The sequence below is a fragment of the Stegostoma tigrinum genome, chromosome 26 (genome assembly GCF_030684315.1).
Source record: "Stegostoma tigrinum isolate sSteTig4 chromosome 26, sSteTig4.hap1, whole genome shotgun sequence".
Classification (NCBI taxonomy): Eukaryota; Metazoa; Chordata; class Chondrichthyes; order Orectolobiformes; family Stegostomatidae; genus Stegostoma; species Stegostoma tigrinum.
Window position 1 is genome coordinate 2,433,465 of NC_081379.1, and position 22,645 is coordinate 2,456,109.

Below are 22,645 nucleotides of genomic sequence, written 5' to 3' on the forward strand. Positions count from 1 at the left end.
TCTTCTGTAGGTTCATGTTTATTTTCTGGAACCATCTTTACGGCAGTTCCCGTTGACATTCACTTACCTCTTTTGAGCTGCTCCTCACTTCTTGAGGGAACTAATTCTCGCTTTGCTCATTTGCAGAATACATTTTGGCTAAAGGAAGTATTATAAAACTGAGGCGAGACCCTTAATGTCTAAATAAAAACTGAAAGAACTGCGGATGCTGTAAATGAGGAACAAAACAAAGTAGCTGGAAAAGCTCAGCAGGCCTGGCAGCATCTGTGAAGGAAAACACAGAGTTAACGTTTTGGGTCTGGTGACCCTTCCGCAGAATCCTTAATGTCTACCTGAGGACTGATGATCCTGGTAACGCTTTAGCAAGAGCTCAGTCCATTAAAGAATAGACAGCAGATCCAGTGTTTTCCTTAGGCTGCAGATGTACATTGGATTGCAAGCGAAAGGGGTCATTGGAGGTTTAATTATCATTCCTGCTTCCAATAAACCAGTATGGATGGTCGAACCAGTACTTGCTGTTCCAAGATGACTGTGTTTGCTTCATTGATGGGTAAATACTTAATGTTCAACCACAGAATCATAGAAACCCATTGGTAGCCTTATATTCCTCAATGGATTCTGGAAAGTGTTTGGTGCTGATTGAGGTGAGAGGAAGGAGGAGCAATTTTTTTTTGAGTTTATTAGGTGACCGTCTCACATCCGAGTCAAGTGGTCAACTGCTTAAGAGACACCGGAAAAAATTCAGCATATAACCCAAGCAGAAACACCAGGTCAGTGCTGAGGGAATGCCGCACTGTCGGAGGGTCAGTGCTGAGGGAGCGCCGCACTGTCGGAGGGTCAGTGCTGAGGGAGCGCCGCACTGTCGGAGGGTCAGTGCTGAGGGAGCGCCGCACTGTCGGAGGGTCAGTGCTGAGGGAGCGCTGCACTGTCGGAGGGTCAGTGCTGAGGGAGCGCCGCACTGTCGGAGGGTCAGTGCTGAGGGAGCGCCGCACTGTCGGAGGGTCAGTGCTGAGGGAGCGCCGCACTGTCGGAGGGTCAGTGCTGAGGGAGCGCCGCACTGTCGGAGGGTCAGTGCTGAGGGAGCGCCGCACTGTCGGAGGGTCAGTGCTGAGGGAGCGCCGCACTGTCGGAGGGTCAGTGCTGAGGGAGCGCCGCACTGTCGGAGGGTCAGTGCTGAGGGAGCGCCGCACTGTCGGAGGGTCAGTGCTGAGGGAGCGCCGCACTGTCGGAGGGTCAGTGCTGAGGGAGCGCCGCACTGTCGGAGGGTCAGTGCTGAGGGAGCACTGCACTGTCGGAGGGTCAGTGCTGAGGGAGCGCCACACTGTCGGAGGGTCAGTGCTGAGGGAATGTCGCACTGTCGGAGGGTCAGTGCTGAGGGAGCGCCGCACTGTCGGAGGGTCAGTGCTGAGGGAATGTCGCACTGTCGGAGGGTCAGTGCTGAGGGAGCGCCGCACTGTCGGAGGGTCAGTGCTGAGGGAGCGCCGCACTGTCGGAGGGTCAGTGCTGAGGGAGCGCCGCACTGTCGGAGGGTCAGTGCTGAGGGAGCGCCGCACTGTCGGAGGGTCAGTGCTGAGGGAGCGCCGCACTGTCGGAGGATCAGTGCTGAGGGAGCACTGCACTGTCGGAGGGTCAATGCTGAAGGAGTGCCGCACTGTCGGAGGGTCAGTGCTGAAGGAGTGCCGCACTGTTGGAGGGTCAGTGCTGAGGGAGTGGGCACTGTCGGAGGGTCAGTGCTGAGGGAGTGGGCACTGTTGGAGGGTCATTGCTGACGGAGTGCTGCACTGTCGGAGGGTCAGTGCTGAGGGAGCGCCGCACTGTCGGAGGGTCAGTGCTGAGGGAGTGGGCACTGTCGGAGGGTCAGTGCTGAGGGAGCACCGCACTGTCGGAGGGTCAGTGCTGAGGGAGTGGGCACTGTCGGAGGGTCAGTGCTGAGGGAGCACCGCACTGCCGGAGGGTCAGTGCTGAGGGAGCACCGCGCTATCTGATTTGATTTGATTTATTTGTTGTCATGTATACAGTGAAAAGCTTTGTCTGCGAGCAGTACAGGCAGATCAGAGTAAGCAAGGACATACAGATCATCGGGTGAATAAAAAGCTTAGTCAGAGGCATTCAGGTTACACCACACAGGGTGTGCGCTCGGCAAGATCAACATTAAAAAGATCAGCATCATTTGTATTTAGAGAGCTCCATTCTACAGTCCGATAACAGCCGGAAGAAGCTGTTCTTGAACCTGTTGGGGTGTGTGTTCAAGCTTCTGTGTCTGCTGCCTAATGAAAGAGCTTGTAGGAGGTCATTACTGGGGTGCGATGGGTCTTTGATGTTGGACACCTTTCCCCAGCAGTGAGCCATGTTAATGGAGTCCATGGATGGAAGGTTGGCTTCAGTGACGGTGTGGGCTGTGCGCACCACCTTCTGTAGTTTCTTACGGTCCTAGCAGAGCAAAGCAGTACCATACCAGGCCGATATGCACCCAGACAGTTTGCTTTCAATGGTGCATGACCTGATGGACATGCCAAATGTCCTGAGCTACCTGAGGAAGAAGAGACGTTGTTGTGCCTTCTTGACCGTCACATCTTGGTGAGAAGTCCAGAACAGGTCATCGGTTATTGTCACTCTGAGGAACTTGACGCTCACCATCCTCTCATCCTCAGTTCCATTAATGCAGATGGGGGCATGTTCTCCTTTCTTTCTGAAATGAAAGATCAATTCTTCAGTTTTTGCCAATGCTGAGAGAGAGGTTGTTCTCATTGCACTACTTCACCAAGCCCTCAGGCTGCTTTCTTTATTCTGGCTCATTGTTAGTTGATAGCCATCCCACTGTGGTGGTGTGGTCAGCGAACTTGCAGATGGCGTTCATTTGGAATTAGCCAACACAGCTGTGGGTGCACAGGGAACACAGAAGTGCGCTGAGGACACATCTCTGGGGGTGGGTCCACTGTTGAGTGTTATTGTGGAGGGGGTGCAGTTACCTGTCCTCACTGATTGTGGCCTGTGGGTCAGAAAGCTGAGGATCCAGTTACAGAGGGCAGAGTGAGCCCAACGTCGTGGAGTTTTGAGATCAGCCCAGAGGGGATAATGGTGTTGAAGGCAGAGCTGCAGTCGATGAGCAGGAGTCTGACGTAGGTGTCCTTGCTGCCCAGATGTACCAGGGAAGAGTGCAGGACTCGGGATACGGCATCCTCTGGACCTGTTACGTCGGTAGGTAGACTGTAGGGGATTGAGGCAGGTTGTGAGACTGAAGTTGACGTGGGCATGACCAGCTTCTCGAAGCACTTCATGATTATTGAAGTCGGAGCTGTTGGGCAGTTGTCATTAAGACACACTCCATGTGTTTTTTTGGGATTGGGGTTGATGGTCGTCTTATTGAAGCAGGTGGGGACTTTGGGAGAGGTTGAAGATGTTGGTGAATACCTCCTCCAGTTGGTTTGCACAGGATCTGAGTCCTCGGCCGGGGACACCGTCTGGGCCCATCGCTTTCCTTGGGCTGACTCCCAGGAAAACTGATCTGACGTCTGCAGCAGTGACGGTGGGTAAAGGCGTGTCCGAACCTGTCGGGGCAGGTGTCACTGTGCCACTGGCATTCTGCTCGAACTGTGCACGGAAAGCATTGAGCACCTCTTGTGTCTTTGCCCTGGTTCATTCATGTTGGAGCTGCTTACAAATGTCCTCTTGTGTTAATTATCATAGAATCCCTACACTGTAGAAGCAGGCCATTCGGCCCATTGAGTCCACACCAACCCTCCAATGAGCATCTCACCCAGACCCACCCCTTATCCGATCCCTGCGTTTCCCATCCTGGACACAATGGGTTACTTAGCATGGCCAATCCACTTAACCTGCACATCTTTGGACTGTGGGAGAAAACCGGAGCACCTGGAGGAAACCCACACAGACAGTTGCCCGAGGATGGGATCGAACCCAGGTCCCTGGTGCGTGAGGCAGCAGGGCTAACCACTGAGCTACACGCTGTAAAATAAATTCAATGGAACTCTTTAATGGAGAGCAGGGGAGTGCCCACTAATGTCCTGGACACAATGGTATCTTTCTCCCATGTCATTAAAACAGATTATTGATTCTGTTCATGGGGTTGTGCTGTGTTCAAGTACACTTTCACATGTAGTTTTCAACTGGGAATGCACTCAAAGTAATTAGTTGGTGGTAGGCTGTTTTCATTAATTATCAGATGTCTAGCATCTGTCCTGAGAAGGCCTTGGGCTTGGGGCAGGGTGCATGCTCTGGCCCTGGTTTCCTCGCTGGGTTGTGTGTAAGGTACTGGTCCTTCACCATTCCTTGCCCTTCATTGCATCGAAGAGCTGCAAGTAATGAAGAGGACTCCCTGTTCAGCAGCCAGCAGTATTCAGCCTCGTATAGGTTGAGTGATACCATGTGGAAACAAAGCTGTTTGTCATGGGCGGTACAGAGACGATGGGCAGAATGGTCTGTTTCTGTGTTGTACTGTACCATTCTGTGATCTGCAGTTGTTCACCCCCAATGCAATGTGCCAGTGTGATTTCGAGATGGAATAAGTTTGAGGGAACTACCCTTCACAAACGCATCCTCAATCTTCTGCTGATCCTGCTGCTGCCATGTGAACACACTCTCTCAGTGTGAGCTTGTGTTCCCTTTCTCACTTCATCAGTACCTTTATTTCAAATTCACAAGCCTTTGTTCTGATTGCTTTGTATCCACCCCCACTTCCCAACTGCCACAGTGACTCTCTGAGCCCCTCCAACCCCACACCAGTCTGAGATCTCTCTGTTCCTCCACCTCTGGCCTCTTCTGATCACTGCTCTTTGCCCTGCCTCCAGCTGCCCGGGAGTTCTCTCGCCAAGCTCCTTCCTATTTCTGTCTCTCCTCCTTTACAATGCTCCACAACACCTATCCCTCTCTCACGCTGAGCCTGGATGAGTGCAGCCCCAACAACTCTCAAGAACCTTGACACCATCCAGGGCAAAGCAGCCCCCGCTTGATTGGAACTACATTCACTCCCTCCAGCAGATACTCTTATCCAGCTCAGTATTAAATTGAGTTTCATTTGTTTCTTTTGTGAAGCAAGGCTTTAACAATATAAAAGCAAGCTGTTGTTGTTTGTGTATCTTTTCTTTGGTATTGTATAAGCTCAGGGCCCCATGCAGCTTCTTGAAAATCATGGCTCACAATGTTGGCATTTTATCCATTTCACAAAATTGTAACTCACTCATTGTCAGCTCCGAAAACTGAAAGTAGGTTATAAAGAATGCCTTAGATCCATTTGGGACTGAGAGCTTCTTTGTTTACTCCTAAAGTTAACAGAAACATATTATAAGCAGAATTCGATTGACCTGGATTTGCCGTGGCTCTGAATGTCTTCTTTAAGCTGTTCTAATACAGAAAAGCTTAAAGTGTGATTATACTTACCATCTGTGTGTCTCCCTTTATTGTGACTTACAGTTGCTCTTCTATTCTGTGTAATAAGTTACTATGTACGTGATTGAAAATAGTCCATCTACACCCAGAGAAGATGATTGTAAATTAGCTTCAGTCTGTAATTGATTGCTGTTTGCTTTCCTGCCCTGACTAAATGCCATTGAAAATCCAGGAGACATTTGTTAATTGTCTCATGTTTGTGATTGTTCATTTGTGGGAGGGTTATAGGTGAAGGGAACCACTGTCTCTCCTTTACAGCTGCTCACCCTTGGTGTCACTTCCTTTAGTGTTTCAATTGCTCAAGCCTCAAACTTTCAGCCTACTCTGGGCCTGGGGGATGTTGATGGGGAGGTGGGTGGCACCTTTGTAATCACAGGGGATTCACAGCACCAGACTTCAGTGGTCATATTGTTAGTACTCACTCATCAACACTCAAAGGCGAGGAAAACTGAGGTGTCTCTTGGCTGTGTCGGAGGAAACAGCCGGCCTCAGTTGCGTGGAGTGAGAGAAAGCGAGAGATTGAGTGAGATGCGAGTCTGGCATGACCCCTGGTGTCAGTGCTGTTGGGGGGGTGGGGGGGAAAGGAGGTAGTGAGGTGTCTCGAGCGAGAGAGTAGGGAGCACGGGACGTAAAGGGACGGTGGAGTGGGGGGAATTAGGGCAAGTGAGGGAAGAAATTGTAAACAACATGGGGAGCGATAGCGCTTGAGCCTCAGTGAGTGCAATGGTAGAGATAGAGTGAGTGTGAAGGAGGAGATTGAAGAGGTGGCAATCTGAAGCCTTTAAATGGCCATTAATTGACCACTGGAGGGCTTGACTTCTTGGTGAGTCACAAAGTTTGCCTACAGAGATTCTGTCCCAGTGCTGAGGTGATGAGAAAAGGATGAACATAGAACATAGACCAGTACAGCACAGAACAGGCCCTTCAGCCCACAATGTTGTGCTGACCATTGATCCTCATGTATGCACCCTCAAATTTCTGTGACCATATGCATGTCCAGCAGTCTCTTAAATGTCCCCAATGACCTTGCATCCACAACTGCTGCTGGCAACGCATTCCATGCTCTCACAACTCTCTGTGTAAAGAACCTGCCTCTGACATCCCCTCTATACTTTCCACCAACCAGCTTAAAACTATGACCCCTCGTGCTAGCCATTTCTGCCCTGGGAGATAGTCTCTGGCTATCAACTCTATCTATGCCTCTCATTATCTTGTATACCTCAATTAGGTCCCCTCTCCTCCTCCTTTTCTCCAATGAAAAGAGTCCGAGCACAGTCAACCTCTCTTCATAAGATAAGCCCTCCAGTCCAGGCAGCATCCTGGTAAACCTACTCTGAACCCTCTCCAAAGCATCCACATCTTTCCTATAATAGGGCGACCAGAACTGGACGCAGTATTCCAAGTGCGGTCTAACCAAAGTTTTATAGAGCTGCAACAAGATCTCACGACTCTTAAACTCAATCCCCCTGTTAATGAAAGCCAAAACACCATATGCTTTCTTAACAACCCTGTCCACTTGGATGGCTATTTTAAGGGATCTATGTATCTGCACACCAAGATCCCTCTGTTCCTCCACACTGCCAAGAATCCTATCCTTAATCCTGTACTCAGCTTTCAAATTCGACCTTCCAAAATGCATCACCTCGCATTTATCCAGGTTGAACTCCATCTGCCACCTCTCAGCCCATCTCTGCATCCTGTCAATGTCCCGCTGCAGCCTACAACAGCCCTCTATACTGTCAACGACACCTCCAACCTTCGTGCCGTCTGCAAACTTGCTGACCCATCCTTCAATCCCCTCATCCAAGTCATCAATAAAAATTACAAAGAGTAGAGGCCCAAGGACAGAGCCCTGTGGAATCCCATTTACCACTGACTTCCAGGCAGAATATTTTCCTTCTACTACCACTCGCTGTCTTCTGTTGGCCAGCCAATTCTGTATCCAAGCAGCTAAGTTCCCCTGTATCCCATTCCTCCTGACCTTCTGAATGAGCCTACCATGGGGAACCTTATCAAATGCCTTGCTGAAGTCCATATACACCACATCCACAGCTCGAGCCTCATCAACTTTTCTAGTCACATCCTCAAAGAACTCGATAAGGTTTGTGAGGCATGACCTGCCCCTCTCAAAGCCGTGTTGACTGCATTTAATCAAGCCATGCCCTTCCAGATGGTCATAAATCCTATCCCTCAGAATCCTTTCTAACACCTTGCAGACGACAGACGTGAGACTTACTGGTCTGTAATTGCCGGGGATTTCCCTATTTCCTTTCTTGAAGAGAGGAGTTACATTTGCCTCTCTCCAGTCCTCAGGTACGACTCCAGTGGAGAGCGAGGATGCAAAGATCTTCGCAAGTGGCGAAGCAATTGCATTTCTCGCTTCCCAAAGCAGCCGAGGACAAATCTGGTCCGGGCCTGGCGACTTGTCAATCTTAATGTTTGACAAAATTTTCAGCACATCAGCTTCCTCTATCTCTATCCATTCCAGCATGCACACCTGCTCTTCAAAGGTTTCATTCACTACAAAGTTCGTTTCTTTCGTAAAGACAGAAGCAAAACACTCATTTAAGGCTCTCCAGGACAAACCCAACAAGTTATTTCCCCTTCTCACCATCTTCAGGGAGGGTCAAGTCATTCCGTACAATCCCGATGTGATAATAATCAGAAATGGACTATAATCCAGAGGGCCTGCACTATCAATCCAGAAACATGAGTTCAAATTCTCACATGGACATTGAAGAATTTCAACAAAAGTTCAGTATCAATGCCCAGAAAGTTACCAGAATTGAAGTAAAACCCCATTTGAGTCCCTTTTTGGAAGGAAATCGACGAACCTTACCTGGTCTGGCCTTTGTGTGACTCCAGACCCACAGCAATGCGATTGACCCTTTAAACTGCCCTCTGAAATGGCCCAAACAAACCACTCAGATCAGAGGCAGTTAGGGCTGGGGAACAAATGCAACTCTTGTCTGCAATTCCAACAGCCTGTAAATTATTTTTTACAAAAATTGACAGGCCACCCGTTTGTAGTGATGTTGGTTAAGTAATAAATACTGGCCAGCAGAATACTTTAGCCTCTGCACTGCTGTAGGCATGTCAGCGTAAATGTTGGGCCCAAATTTCAGAAGTGGGATTCGACGCCGCAGCGTTGCGATAGAGGAGGTGAGAGTGCGACACAGTGGGGTCTGTCGGCCCTGAGAATCACAGCAAATGTGCAGAGGCTGTGTTTACTTTAATACTGCAGCTCTCACACTGAGGATGATCTTTGTCCCCCTGGTTGGTTAGTCATGCTGACAGACTGTTTAATTGTACACCTGTGGGCCTGAGCAGGAAGTATAGGGGCTGCCGGGGCTCAGCCAGATGGTTTGTGATGCTTATTTGAACAATGGCCTTGCGTTTAATCTCTGGCTGGTGACAAATGAGGGAGCTGCAGTCTGACTGCTGACTGTGCAACCTGGAAAAGGTGCTGAGTCGGCTGAACGAACTGAGATTGTAACCTGCTCCCACCCCGGCATCACATTCCCCTCCCTCTCCCTGAACCGACAGCCTATTTGATTAATGGTGGGAAAAGTCCCGACTCTCTCAGTCTGCTGAATTTCATCATCAAACAATAGTGGCCCTGCAATGGTTGCAATCTCAGAATAGATTTTTAACCACGCTGTTCGAGGGTAGCATTACTCACCTCTGGAGCAGATGGCCTTTGAACTTTGACCTCTTGGCCCAAAGGCTGGGACATTATCACTGCACCACAGCAGTCCTTTCACAACTCCAGGACGTGCTTCTAGGTGGAAGTGGTTGTGTGTTTGGAAGGTGCTGCCTGAGGACGTTTGGTGAATTTCTCCAAGTGCATCTTGTAGGTAGTACACACTGCTGTGACTGAGTATCGGTGGTGGCGGGGGGGTGGAGCGCGTGGGATGTTTGTGGACGTGGTGCCAATCAAGCGGCTGCTTTTGGATGGTGTTGGGGCTGTTGTGGGCAGGCTTTGGGGAGTCTGGAGTTGTATTATTCGCTGCAGGATTCCCAGCTTCTGAGCTGCTCTTATAATTTAAGTAGCGAGTCCAGTTCTGTTTCATGCCGATGGTAACCCCCTGGATGTTGACAGTGATGGTAATGCCATTGAATGACAAGGTGGTTCCATTTGATGGTCATTGCCTGGCACTTATATGGTTCAAATGTTGTTTGCCACTTGTCAGCTCAAGCCTGGATACTGACCAGGTCTTGATGCATATGAACTTGGACTACTTCAGCATCTGAGTTGTGAAAGGTGTTGAACATTGTGCAATCATCAACATTATAAAAACTTCCCAAGCTACTTTACTGGAACGTGACCAAAGAAAATAAATGCTTTAGGAAAAATGATGATTGTTCTCTAAAAGCTTGATCACAGAGATAAGTTAAAGAAAGAAAGAGAGAAAGGGTTAGAGAGCTTGGAGGAGAGAATCCCAGAGCTTTGAGACCTAGGCTAAAAAGTTAGTAATTACTTAATTCTAAAATTGATGGGAATTACTGGTGGCTACAGAAGGTTTTGAGGAGAGCAATTTAACTCAAGGCGTCAAGAAGATTGTGATGTGTACTTTGGGATTCCAGTCTGATGTACTAGATACAGACGCAACATTACTTTCCAAAAGGCAATGGTGTAGCAACTGAAGGGAAGCAAATTGTGTGGCACCAGGGAGCAGGTGACTGTGTGGGACCGGCAAAATTGTTCATGCGAAGAGCCAGCACTGACAAAATGGGCCAAATGGTCTCCAGTGTAATAACCACTCCATGATTGCAGCATTAATGAGGATGGAATCGTCAAAGTGTCTGTGCAGGATGTGGTAAAGCATTCTAAAGCCTCCATTATTTGGCATTAATTAAGTTTCGAGGATGAGACATCAGGTTACTAATCTCAGTGTCTCTGATCAGCTTAGGCATGGGAGGAAGCCATTCATCTCCCCTCAAGCCAGATTTACTATTTCAGTGAGATCCTGGTTAATCTCAACTTATTCAACAAAGAAACCACAGTTTTGAAAACCAAAAGAACTGTAGATCAGGAAAAAAAAACAGAAGTTGCTGGAAAAGCTCAGCAGGTCTGGCAGCATCTGTGAAGAAAAAAATCAGAGTTAACGTTGCGGGTCTGGTGATCCTTCCTCAGAACTGTTCTGAGGAAGGGTCACCGGACCCAAAACGTTAACTCTGATTTTTCATCACACATGTTGCCAGACCTGCTGAGCTTTTCCAGCAACTTCTGTTTTTTACTTTCGCTCCTGATTTACAGCATCCGTAGCTCTTTCAGTTTTTATCCAGTTTTCTGCACCTGGTTTTGCTTTACTGAGCTAGGTCGATCAGTAAGTCAGGTTGTGATCAGAAGATTTCTTTCTGATATTGTGATAAAGACCACTCCAATCTCCCTGATAACATTGGAGCTAGATGTTTGTTTGAATTGCATAAATATCTAAACCGAATCTATGGCAACTGAGAAATGAACATTATATTCAGCACAAGAATATGTCATTTGGCCCAACAATTTTCTGCTTGCTCATACCTTTTGCTTATTTCTGTCTTTGAGCAGTATGATTGAGATTACATAACGAAGATTTTGTAACCTGCCAGTGTTGCAAAAATGCTAACCACTGTTTGTTTGGAAAAGTTTAGATTCCCTACAAGTCCACACCGCCCCTTGAAGCATCCCACCCAAACCCATCCCCCTATAACCCACACACCGCTGAACATTACGGGCAATTCAGCACGGCCAAACCACCTAGCCTACACATCTCTGGACTGTGGGAGGAAACCCACGCAGACACAGGGAGAATGTGAAAACTCCACACAGACAGTCGCCTGAGACTGGAATCGAACCTGGGTCCCTGGTGCTGTGAGGCTGCAGTGCTAAGCACTGAGCCACCGTGCCACCCCCAAAAATGCAAAGATCATTGAAAGATGGCATTTTTAAAAATCAGTTTTTATCAACAGGTAAAAAGAACTATTAATTCTACTGTCTGAGTGAAGGAAATCTGTGATCCTTACCAGGTCTGGCCCATATAGGGTCTTAGAGCATAGAAACACACTCTTCAGTTCAACTCATCCATGCCAACCAAGTTTGCCAAACTAAACTAGTCCCATTTCCGAGCATTTGGCCCATATCCCTCTGAACACTTCCTATTCATGTACCTGTCCAAGTGTATTTTAAATATTGTAACTGTGCCTGCATTAACTATTTCCTCTGGTAGCTCATTCCAAATGTACATCACCCTGCACGTGAAAATGTTTCACCTCGGGTACCTTTTCGATGTTTCCGTCTCAACTTAAACCTTTGCTGTCCAGTTTTGAACTCACCTACCTTGTGGGATTTTTTTCTGAAGAAGGGTCTAGGCCTGAAACATCAGCTTTTGTGCTCCTGAGATGCTGCTTGGCCTGCTGTGTCCATCCAGCTCCACACCTCGTTATCCCTACCTTTGGGAAAAGTCTTTTTTGATATTCATCTTATCTATGCCCTCATGATTAAATAAAACTCTATAAGGTGACCCCTCAACCTCCTACTCTCCAAGGAGAAACGTTCCAGCCTTTCATTGTAAGTCAAGCCCAGCAACATCCTGGTAAATCTTTTCTGTACCTTTTCCAATTTAATAATATCCTTCCAACCCCAGGGTGACCAGAACTGCAGACGGTACTCTACACGATAACAAGGTGTGGGGCTGGATGTACACAGCAGGCCCAGCAGCATCTCAGGAGCACAAAAGCTGACGTTTCGGGCCTAGACCCTTCATCAGAGAGGGGGATGGGGAGAGGGAACTGGAATAAATAGGGAGAGAGGGGGAGGCGGACCGAAGATGGAGAGAAAAGAAGATAGGTGGAGAGGAGAGTATAGGTGGGGAGGTAGGGAGGGGATAGGTCAGTTCGGGGAGGACCGACATGTCAAGGAAGCGGGATGAGGTTGGTAGGTAGGAAATGGAGGTGCGGATTGAGGTGAGAAGAGGGGATAGGTGAGAGGAAGAACAGGTTAGGCAGGCTGGGACGAGTTGGGCTGGTTTTGGGATGCAGTGGGAGGGAGATTTTGAAGCTGGTGAAATAGACATTGATACCATTGGGCTGCAGGGTTCCCAAGCGGAATATGAGGTGCTGTTCCTCCACTTTGGTGCCTGGCCTGCTGTGTTCCTCCAGCTCCACACCGTGTTGTCTCCGACTCCAGCATCGGCATTTCTAACCATCTCTGAACCAAGGAAGCTGTGCCTGGGTTTGGGTGCTGTATGTAGAGCAGGCAGTGAACTTCACAAAAGATGGTGAAGCAAGAAACATTTCGCTTTTAAACGGAACATCAACTCAGTGGATTGCTTTCTATGCTCGTTATTTTAACCTCCTCCAGCCCTACACCCCCTCCCTATCTCTAACCTCCTCCTGCCCCTACACCCCCTCCCTATCTCTGTAACCCCCTCCACCCCCTACACCTCTCCCTGACACTGTCACCTCCTCCAGCCCCGACACCCCCTCCCTATCTCTGTAACCTCCTCTGGCCCCTACACCCCTCCCTCTCTCTGTAACCTCCTCCTGCCCCTACACCCCTCCCTCTCTCTGAAACCCCCTCCAGCCCCTACACGCCTCCCTATCACTGTCACCTCCTCCACCCCCTACACCCCTCCCTGACACTGTCACCTCCTCCAGCCCCTACACCCCCTCCCTATCTCTGTAACATCCTCTGGCCCCTACACCCCTCCCTATCTCTGTAACCTCCTCCAGGCCCTACACCCCTCCCAATCACTGTAACCTCCTCCAGGCCCTACACCCCCTCCCTACCTCTGTCACCTCCACCGGCCCCTACACCCCGCCCTGTCACTGTCACCTCCTCCGGCCCCTACACCCCGCCCTATCACTGTCACCTCCTCCAGCCCCCACACCCCCTCCCTAAATCTGTAATGTACTCCAGCCTCCTACTCCCCTCCCTATCTCTGTAACCTTGTCCAGCTCCCTACGCCCCCTCCCTAATTCTGTAACCCCCTCCAGCCCTTACACCCCCTCCCTATCTCTGTCACCTCCCCCAGCCCCTACACCCCCTCCCTATCTCTGTAACCCCCTCCACCCCCTACACCCCTCCCTGACAGTGTCACCTCCTCCAGCCTCTACACCCCCTCCCTATCTCTGTAACCTCCTCCAGGCCCTACACCCCCTCCCTACCTCTGTAACCCCCTCCAGCCCCTACACCCCTCCCTGTCACTGTAACCTCCTCCAGGCCCTACACCCCCTCCCTACCTCTGTCACCTCCACCGGCCCCTACACCCCTCCCTACCTCTGTCACCTCCGCCGGCCCCTACACCCCTCCCTACCTCAGTCACCTCCTCCGGTCCCTACACCCCTCCCTATCACTGTCACCCCCTCCACCCCTCCCTATCACTGTCACCTCCACCAGCCCGTACACCCCTCCCTATCACTCGCACCTCCTCCGGCCCCTACACCCCTCCCAATCACTGTAACCTCCTCCAGGCCCTACACACCCTCCCTATTTCTGTAACCTCCTCCAGCCCCTACACCCCTCCCTATTTCTGTAACCTCCTCCAGCCCCTACACCCCTCCCTATCACTCGCACCTCCTCCGGCCCCTACACCCCTCCCAATCACTGTAACCTCCTCCAGGCCCTACACACCCTCCCTATCTCTGTCACCTCCTCCAGCCCCTACACCCCCTCCCTATCTCTGCAACCCCCTCCAGCCCCTACACCCCTTCCCTATCTCTGTCACCTCCTCCGGCCCCTACACCCCTCCCTATCACTGTCACTTCCTCCAGGCCCTACACCCCTACCTATCTCTGTCACCTCCACCAGCCCCTATACCCCCTCCCTATTTCTGTAACCCCCTCCAGCCCCCACACCCCCTCCCTATCTCAGTAACCCCCTTCAGCCCCTACACCCCTCCCTATCACTCGCACCTCCTCCGGCCCCTACACCCCTCCCTATCTCTGTAATCTCCTCCGGCCCCTACACCCCCTCCCTATCACTGTCACCTCCTCCAGGCCCTACACCCCCTCCCTATCTCTGTCACCTCCTCCGGCCCCTACACCCCCTCCCTAAATCTGTAATGTACTCCAGCCCCTACTCCCCTCCCTATCTCTGTAACCTTGTCCAGCCCCCTACGCCCCCTCCCTAAATCTGTAACCTCCTCCAGCCCCTACACCTTCCCTATCTCTGTAACCTCCTCCAGTCCCTACACCTTCCCTATCTCTGTAACCTCCTCCAGCCCCTACTCTCCTCCCTAACTCTCTAACCTTCTGCACCAACAATCCTTAGGTGTATTGATGTGATGTTTTGTGTGTCCTGATTTTGATCGCTCCTCCAAAAGTGGGCATAGTTCAGCTGCCTGGGACCTACCTCCTGGAACTGCCTCCCAACACCTCTCTGCTTCTGTTCTTTTTTCAGACGCCCTTAAAAACCTACATCTTTGACCAAGGTTTTGATCACATCACCCTCTTGTGTGGCTCAGTGTCAAACGTTAGTCAGATAATAACTCTATATTTAATGACTTGTGTCTCTGGTACACGAAAGATGCTATTTTAATGTAGTTTGTTAATACAAGCCCAAGTGTACCGTTGCATCCTCTCTAATAACCATCTCGTGATTCATACCAGCTGAGCCTAGAGAGTACAAAGTGCCCTTCCTTTCTGCAGTGTCTAGTCTGTGCTGTGTGCATATTTAGATGAGCTAGCAAAAACAAAGTGGCTAGAAAAGCTCAGCAGGCCTGGCAGCATCTGTGAAGGAAAAAAACAGAGTTAACATTTCAAGTCTGGTGACGCTTCCTCAGAACTTTAGATGGGCTAATACTGCTGACGTTTGGCACTGCCTATGAGTGGCTCTATCCAATCCGTCCTGTGCTAGTTTGCCTTCATGTCAAACTTTAAGTTGGCTTAAATTGGTCAGGGCAAGACATGGTTTAGTTGCTGAGAAAGGTGGCAATGGGGAAGGGTATACAGTGCCCTGTCCTTATTATTATTTCACCAGACCTTGTGCTGTGATAGTCAGCACCGTGTAGACCAGAGCACATCCAGTGAACAATGCTGACCGACTACATCCGGGCTCTACAATACCACCCCTACCGCTGGAAGAATTAATTTTAATCAGAAATGGTTTATAGGCTCTGCAGGTACTAATTCCCCACACATATAGCAACCGGCAGTGATCAGTAACGAAGCGAGTCAATTGTTCACACTTCCTAAAGCTTTTCCTCGTATCATGTTACGACCAAACCCACAGAAAGGTGAAAGTTCACGTGCGTATCTTGAGATCATGTAATCTAACAATGGCATCTCTGTCATATTTACTGATCAACAATTCAATCAACCTGCACATGGCAGCCAGTTAATGTTGCTGTAAAAACCAGAAGATAATAAGGTGAAGGAGCAGAGATTGGCCCTTCGAGTCCTTTGCTCCCATAAGGTTAGGGTTCCAGTGAGATCAAGGGTGATCTGATGATCCTCCACTCCACTTTCCTGTTTTTTCTCCAGAAGCCCCAATTCCCTTCCTGAATAAAAATCTTTCTCAGCCATGAATATAATTAATGACCCAGCCCCGACAGCCATCTGCAAGGATAGATTCTACAGATTTATTCCCTTCTGGGCGAAGAAATTCCTCCTCATCTTTGTCTTAAATGTGCAACGCTTAACTCTGAGATTGTACCCTCTGGTCCTAGCCTCTTTATGTTTCTCTTTCTAGCCTGTCAACCCCCACTAATAAACTTGTTCTTCAATAAGGTCACCTCCCATTCTTTTTAAGTTCCGATAATTAACAGGCCCAACTAATTCAACCTCCCTGTGAAGAAAATTCCTGAGGACCATTTCTCTGGAGAGTTGGGGGGAGGGATTTGGTCATTGGTGGCCCTGCCATATTCCCCTCCATCACCAAATGCCACCCATTCAGTGGGAGGTTCTTCAGCCCACTGTGTTGTGTCTTTGCTGTCTCTTTCTGAATGAGCACTATGACTGAATGCCATTCTCCCATCTCCTTCTCATAACCCTGCACATCCTTCTTTTCAAGTCTGTCACAGGATCACCACAGACAGATGACCCCCCAACCTACTCACCCCCCTCTTATAAGACAGTCCCTCCAAATCCGGGATCAACTCAGTGAACCTTCTCTGGAATGTCTCCAAAGTTACCTTTATCTTTCCCCATAGGGAAGGAAATCTGCCACCTTTACCCGGTTTGGCCAACATGTGACTCCATGCCTGCAGCAATGTGGTTGACTTTCAGCTGCCCTCTGAAATAGCCAAGTCTGCTGCTTAGTTGCATTCACCCCCTCAAGTATAATTAGGGATGGGCAGCAAATGTTGAATTTACACATCAGCCTTGTCTCAAATTAATTGAACCAAAGTAGGGCAGACAAGTGGCCGATGGTAGAAGTTGGTTGATAACCCAATCTAAGTCCCTCCCTCCAGCAGAGGAGTGTTCAAAAGTGGAGGGAAACAAGTTAGACAGCTTAAACCTTTATTTGACCACGATGTAGCACAAGGATTTCTAATGAATGACATTTTGTTCTCCTGCACTCAAAGCGATGAGAAAGAGAGAGAGGAACTTGAGAGGCTAAAGCAGGAAAATGGATGTGAGGAATGTTGGATCAGTTACAATCCTATTGAATGGCAGAGCAGGCTCAAGGGGCTGAATGGCCTCCTCCTGTCCTTGTTCCTTACGGTGCTATGGCCTTAACCCAAGGCACCAGCCTAATGGTCAGAATATGTCTCTGCGTTGTGACAATGGACATAACCGTAATGTATAATAAATATAGACATAGCAGTTCACAATGGGAAACATGCAAACTACGTAAAGATCTCAGCAAGAAAGGCTTCCGGACCAGAGGTCAGAATCCTGTGCACAAATATATTGAAAGAAAATGTTGCTATTTCTAATCATCACCTTTCCATTTTACAGGAGATGGCAAGTTCTGTCTATCTGGTGATGGAGGTGAGTCATGTAGGGGGTCGTGGCTACTTTGGGGGATAAATGTCATGAAGTAGTGCTCCAAAGCTAACATCTGCCTATCCTAGGTTCCTTGTTGTGTGTTTAGAATCATAGAATCCCTAATGTGTGGAACACGGTCATTTGGCCCATTGAGTCTGCACCAACCCTCCAAAGATCACCCCACCCAGAATCACTCCCCTAGCCTCTCCCTGTAACCCTGCATTCCCCATGGTCAGTCCACCACAACCTACACATCTCTGGACTGTGGGAGGAAACCGGAGCACCCGGAGGAAACCCACACAGACACGGGGAGAATGTGCAAACTCCACACAGACAGTCACCCGAGGGTGGGGTTGAACCCGGGTTCCTGGCGCCGTGAGGCAGCAGCGCTAACCACATCATGCCACCCCAAACAGCAGTATTCAAGAACAGACGTTCTTGGGCCCATGGCAATGAGGGAAGTGGGGTGGTCGGGGTGGGTGGGGAGGGGAGTGCATGGACTTTTCCCGAATATCCATGACACATTCCATAACCCGGTGCCTCAGTAATGTCACCGAACATGGCTTTACTGTTAAATGTGGCCTCGGGTTCTGAGCGAACAGCACCCTCTCAGCAGCTGAGATCCTGATTACCTACTGGGTCTGCCCCATGCTGTCTGCTCTCACATGATGCTGATACACACTGTTAGGTTGGGATAACCATAGAATTGAACTAGATTCACTGAACCTGTGTTTTTATCTTTTCCAGTACTGTAATGGTGGCGATCTTGCTGACTATCTCCATTGTAAGTCTACAATAAAGATCATTTCACTAGAGTGACAGGAAATGATCTTGGCTGTATAGATGGTTACATCTGGCAGTATTTGCTCAGGACAGTGGATTCGAGTTCACCGTGAGGTTGACTGATCAGCTTAGGAATAGGACAAAACAGAACAAAGACTTTTCCTGCCATCCAGCTGTCTCAAATCATTTTAACAGCCAATGGAGTACTTCTGGACTTGCTGTTATAGTGTAGGAAATGAGCACAGCCAGCTCCCATAGACAGCAGAAGTGGGCTGTTCAGGGGGTGGTGTTCCCATGTGCCTGCTACCCTAGTCCTTCTGGTGGTAGAGGCTCAGATCATGGATTGAAATGAGACAGCAAACAACAAGTTTCCCTCCAAGCCCCTCACCATTCTGACTTGGAAATACACCGCTTTCTTTCAGCGTTGCAGGGTCAGAATTCTGGAATTCACTCCGTATGGGCATTGTGTTATCCCCATACCCCAACGACTGCAGCTGTTCAGGAGGGCAGCTCATCGGCCCCTTCCCAGGCATCATTAGGGACAGCTGATAATCGCTGGCCAGCCCGAGCATCTGACCCAAACCCTACTGCCTCTTCAATCACATCTGCACTTTGCAGCTTGCAGTGGGGCACTGCATAGTGATCCAGCTGATCCTTCTTCTCCCTCTGAATCTAACTAAAATCTCAGCTCACACCAGAAACGAGGTTTCAGATTCATACTGGATCCTATTTTAAGGACAATGTAAAAGACATTAATTCACGGGATTTCTTGTCTGTTCCTGGTTGCACTTGAGAAGGTGAGCTGCCTTCTTGAATCATTTCCTGTTGGTAGACCCACAATGCACTAAAGGAGGTAATTCCAGGATTTTGACCCAGTGACGCTGAAGGAATAGCAATATATTTCCAAGTCAGGATGGTGAATGGCTTGGGAGGGAACTTGCAGAGAGTGACGGTCACATGTATTTGCTGTCCTTCAAGGTAGATGTGTTCAGGGTTTTAGAAGATGCTGTTGAAGGAAAGAAATTTCTGCAGTGCATCTTGTCGAGGACACACTGCTGCTACTGAGCCCCGGTGGTGGGGGGAGTGGATGTAGCATCAATCAAACGGGGGCTGCTTTATCCTGGATGGTGTTAAGCTTCTTGAGTGTTGTTGGAGCTGCACCCATTCAGGGCAAGTGGGGAGTATTCCATCACACTTGTGCCTGGGAGATGGTGGGATGGGCTTTGGGGAGTCAGGAGATGAGTTACTCATCACACCGTTCCCAGAGTCTGACTTGTTACCGCAGTATTTAAATGGCTGGTCCAGTTGAGTTGCTGGTCAGAGGTGATATCCAGGGCTTTGGTGATGGGGGGGTTCAGCCATGGGAATGCTATTGAGTGTCTAATGGTTCACCTCTCTCCTAGAGACCATTGCCTTGCACCTGTACATTGTAAATGTTACTTGTCTCTGATAAAAATTGAAGAATCGCTTTGTAAGTTAGGACATTTAAGGTGGTGACAGGAGATTAATGCAGAGAAAATGCACTGTGCTGGTGTGTGTGAGGAGTCTGCTTTAGAGCTTTGGTGATTAGAAGTAGCTATTTTAGCCTAAAGCAACTTTAAATGCCATAGTAGCAAAGGGAATGGTTGGCACAGACATGCTAATAGGATTAGAGGGTGTGATGTGGAAGCTGAGCACAGTACAATCCCAGAGCACAATGCAGTCTATCCCAGTGACTCATTTCAGCTGCTGTGAATTGACGAGCATGTTTTCCCACTGGCTTAAATGCCTGGCATTGCGTTTCCTTTCCAGCAAAGGGGACCCTCAGTGAGGACACCATCCGACTGTTCCTGCAGCAGATAGCTGGCGCCATGAAGATGTTACACAGCAAGGGGGTCATCCATCGTGACCTGAAGCCCCAGAACATCCTGCTATCTTGCACAGCAGGCCGTAAATCCAACCCCAGCAATATCCGGATTAAGATAGGTGAGAGTCCCACGTGGCTGTGTTCACCATGGTACAGGTCAACAGTGACCGACAACTTCCTTCGCTCCCTACAGTTCGAGATTGCAAGGACAAAACCCAAGTACAGCCCAAGTGAACTCACAATTCACCGACTGTCTCTTTGACATATTTTACATTTCACTGACATCCTGCGCACTATAAGTCAGTATTTTGATGCTCAGTTTCTAAGTCTGAGCCCTCCCTGCCCATATCTAACTTGCACCAAATTCCATTCAGTCACTGTATCTGTGAGCTCTGGCTCAGAGGCAACTCAATCCTACAATTCCCGTGCACGATTTCCACTCCGTCCATGGCCTGTCACCTCGTTTTCCCCCCCTCCCCCATTTCTATTACCTCCCACAACTCTTTGCGACCTCTGTAGCTCTCTAAGCCTGACCTCTTGCATACTTGATTTTTATCCCCCCAGCTATTAGCGGCCGTGCCTTCAGCTGCCCGAGCTCTAGCACGCTCTCCTGGAGCCTCTCTACCCTCCCTTCTCCAATAGTGCCCTCCTGGAGCCTCTCATATCTCCAGAGGGGCCAGAATATTGACACTGTGATGAAATGTTTTGTGGCATTTTTACTAAGTTAACGGTGCTACAGAAATACAAACTGACCTTCTTTCCCAGCTTGTCTGAAGTCTGTCAGTTGCCTCCCTTTCCATATTTAATGTGGATTGAAAGAAGAATGCTTATTGATGGGAGGGTATTGATGGGAGGCTTCATGATATAAACAGAAAACGATTCGTAAATAATCAGAACCAACCAGTTTTGGGGCAGATTCAATGAAAGCTGTGAGTTTCGCTTCAGCCAATGAGAAATTTAGCTTCTTTTTGGAACTAGAAGCCAGTTTTCTGCCTGAAATGGAAGTGTGATGGCTTCCTCTCCTACTCTTAGTATTTTCCTTGGTTACGCAATCAAGTGGTTCTTTCTGCCAGAGAGAACCTAGCTGTCCTTTTCTGACACCATGTTCCTCCTCATGATTAGGAACCGCAGCCCTCTGAGGAAAAGCAAATTAACCCAGCCCATTGATGAGAGTTTTAACATCATCTCATTTCCTTCCTCACCACTTCTCACATCTCCCCTCAACCAACTGAGCTTTTCACCCCTGATGCTGGAGGGGTTACAGTCAATGTATCGGTTATCCCCATCCTCCGCACTGTTGTTGACCCCCGCAATCATGCCTTCTCTCTGAACAGAGCTCTCCCAGTGATCTCACTGAAGACGCAGCCAGGTTGTTTGTCTTCCATTCACCAGAGCAAAAGCAAGAGTGCCAAATTTCACAGGGAGCACCAATTTATACCAGGGGAGAGAGAGCCTGCGGATTGCTTTGATGTCAATGCTAATTGGCTGAAATACTGCAATGGTGGCATCAGCAGGAAAATATAGATCCCAGGGCAGGACTCTCTCCCTGGGATAATAGGAACTGCAGATGCTGGAGAACCCGAGATAACAAGGTGTAGAGATGGATGAACACAGCAGGTCAAGCAGGAAGGCTGACATTTCAGGCCTAGACCCTTCATCAGATGAAAGGTCTAGGCCCAAAACATCAGCCTTACTGCTCTTGCCGTGCTTGCCGTGCAGAGTGATGCCAATAGAAGAGGGTTCAATTCCCATGGAACTTGAGGTTACCCTGAAGGATTCTCTTCCCCTTTTCAAGGTGTGGGGATCCTCAGGTTAAACCACCACCAGTCATCTCTCTGACTCTGAGAGAGCAGTCGCATGGCCCGGATTATGGCCCCTTTACCTTCAATACTAATCCTACATACGTGGCATAGTGGTAGTGTCTCTCACACACACACACCATATTCCCACCCGATCAGAAGTCCTCCTGTCCTCCCCAGTACTTGAGACGTGGAATCTGCCCCCCTCCTGCCCCAGTGAAAAGGAAGAGGAGAGCCAGTTTTTTAATACCGCGGTGATTTTGCAACTTGTTTTTTTTCTCATTCTCACAACTTTGTGCACAAGGTGAAACATCACACAACTCCAGAGCAGTCCAAAGGATTTGCTGGTGACCGCTTCATGATGATAACAATTAATCCAAATGACTTAACCATTCGCTTCCAATTGAAAGAAATTATTGCCTTGATAACACTGTTCTCTAAACATACAGCTTTGTGTTACTTGGTTGATAGACTGTTGTAATGTTTGAATTGCAAACACAATGCAGGCTTGCTTTGGCAATAATTCTCACTCCTTACACCCTCCCCCGTTCACAGCTGACTTTGGCTTCGCTCGCTATTTACAGACCAACATGTTAGCAGCAACATTGTGTGGATCCCCCATGTATATGGTGAGTACCGTCCTGAGGGATTTCTCAGTTGGCTTGTTCTTGATGTTTGGTCATCAATTAATTAATTTGCTGGTCTTATCATCCAGAGAATGTGCTTTTCAATCTCACCACAACAGCTTGACATTTTTAGTTTCAAAGCATGTGAAGATATTGAAAGAAAAGTTTTAGCCAAAAGAAATCAAAGCAGAAGTTGCTGGAGAAACTCAGCAGGTGTGGCAGCATCTGTTGGGGGAAAGCAGAGGTAGTGTTTTGGTCCAGTGACTCAC

The 22,645-nt window shown here is 48.9% G+C and overlaps 1 protein-coding gene across 3 annotated transcripts in view; it reads left to right on the forward strand.

Moving 5' to 3' along the window:
* ulk1b (unc-51 like autophagy activating kinase 1) overlaps positions 1–22,645 on the forward strand; it is a 104,021-nt gene that overhangs the window by 11,183 nt on the left and 70,193 nt on the right. For all 3 annotated transcript variants that reach the window (XM_059654889.1, XM_059654890.1, XM_059654891.1), the window contains exons 4-7: positions 17,293–17,325; positions 18,070–18,106; positions 19,897–20,070; positions 22,306–22,379. In XM_059654889.1, coding sequence (XP_059510872.1) covers positions 17,293–17,325; positions 18,070–18,106; positions 19,897–20,070; positions 22,306–22,379 — 318 coding nt within the window. The remainder of the gene's footprint in view (positions 1–17,292; positions 17,326–18,069; positions 18,107–19,896; positions 20,071–22,305; positions 22,380–22,645) is intronic.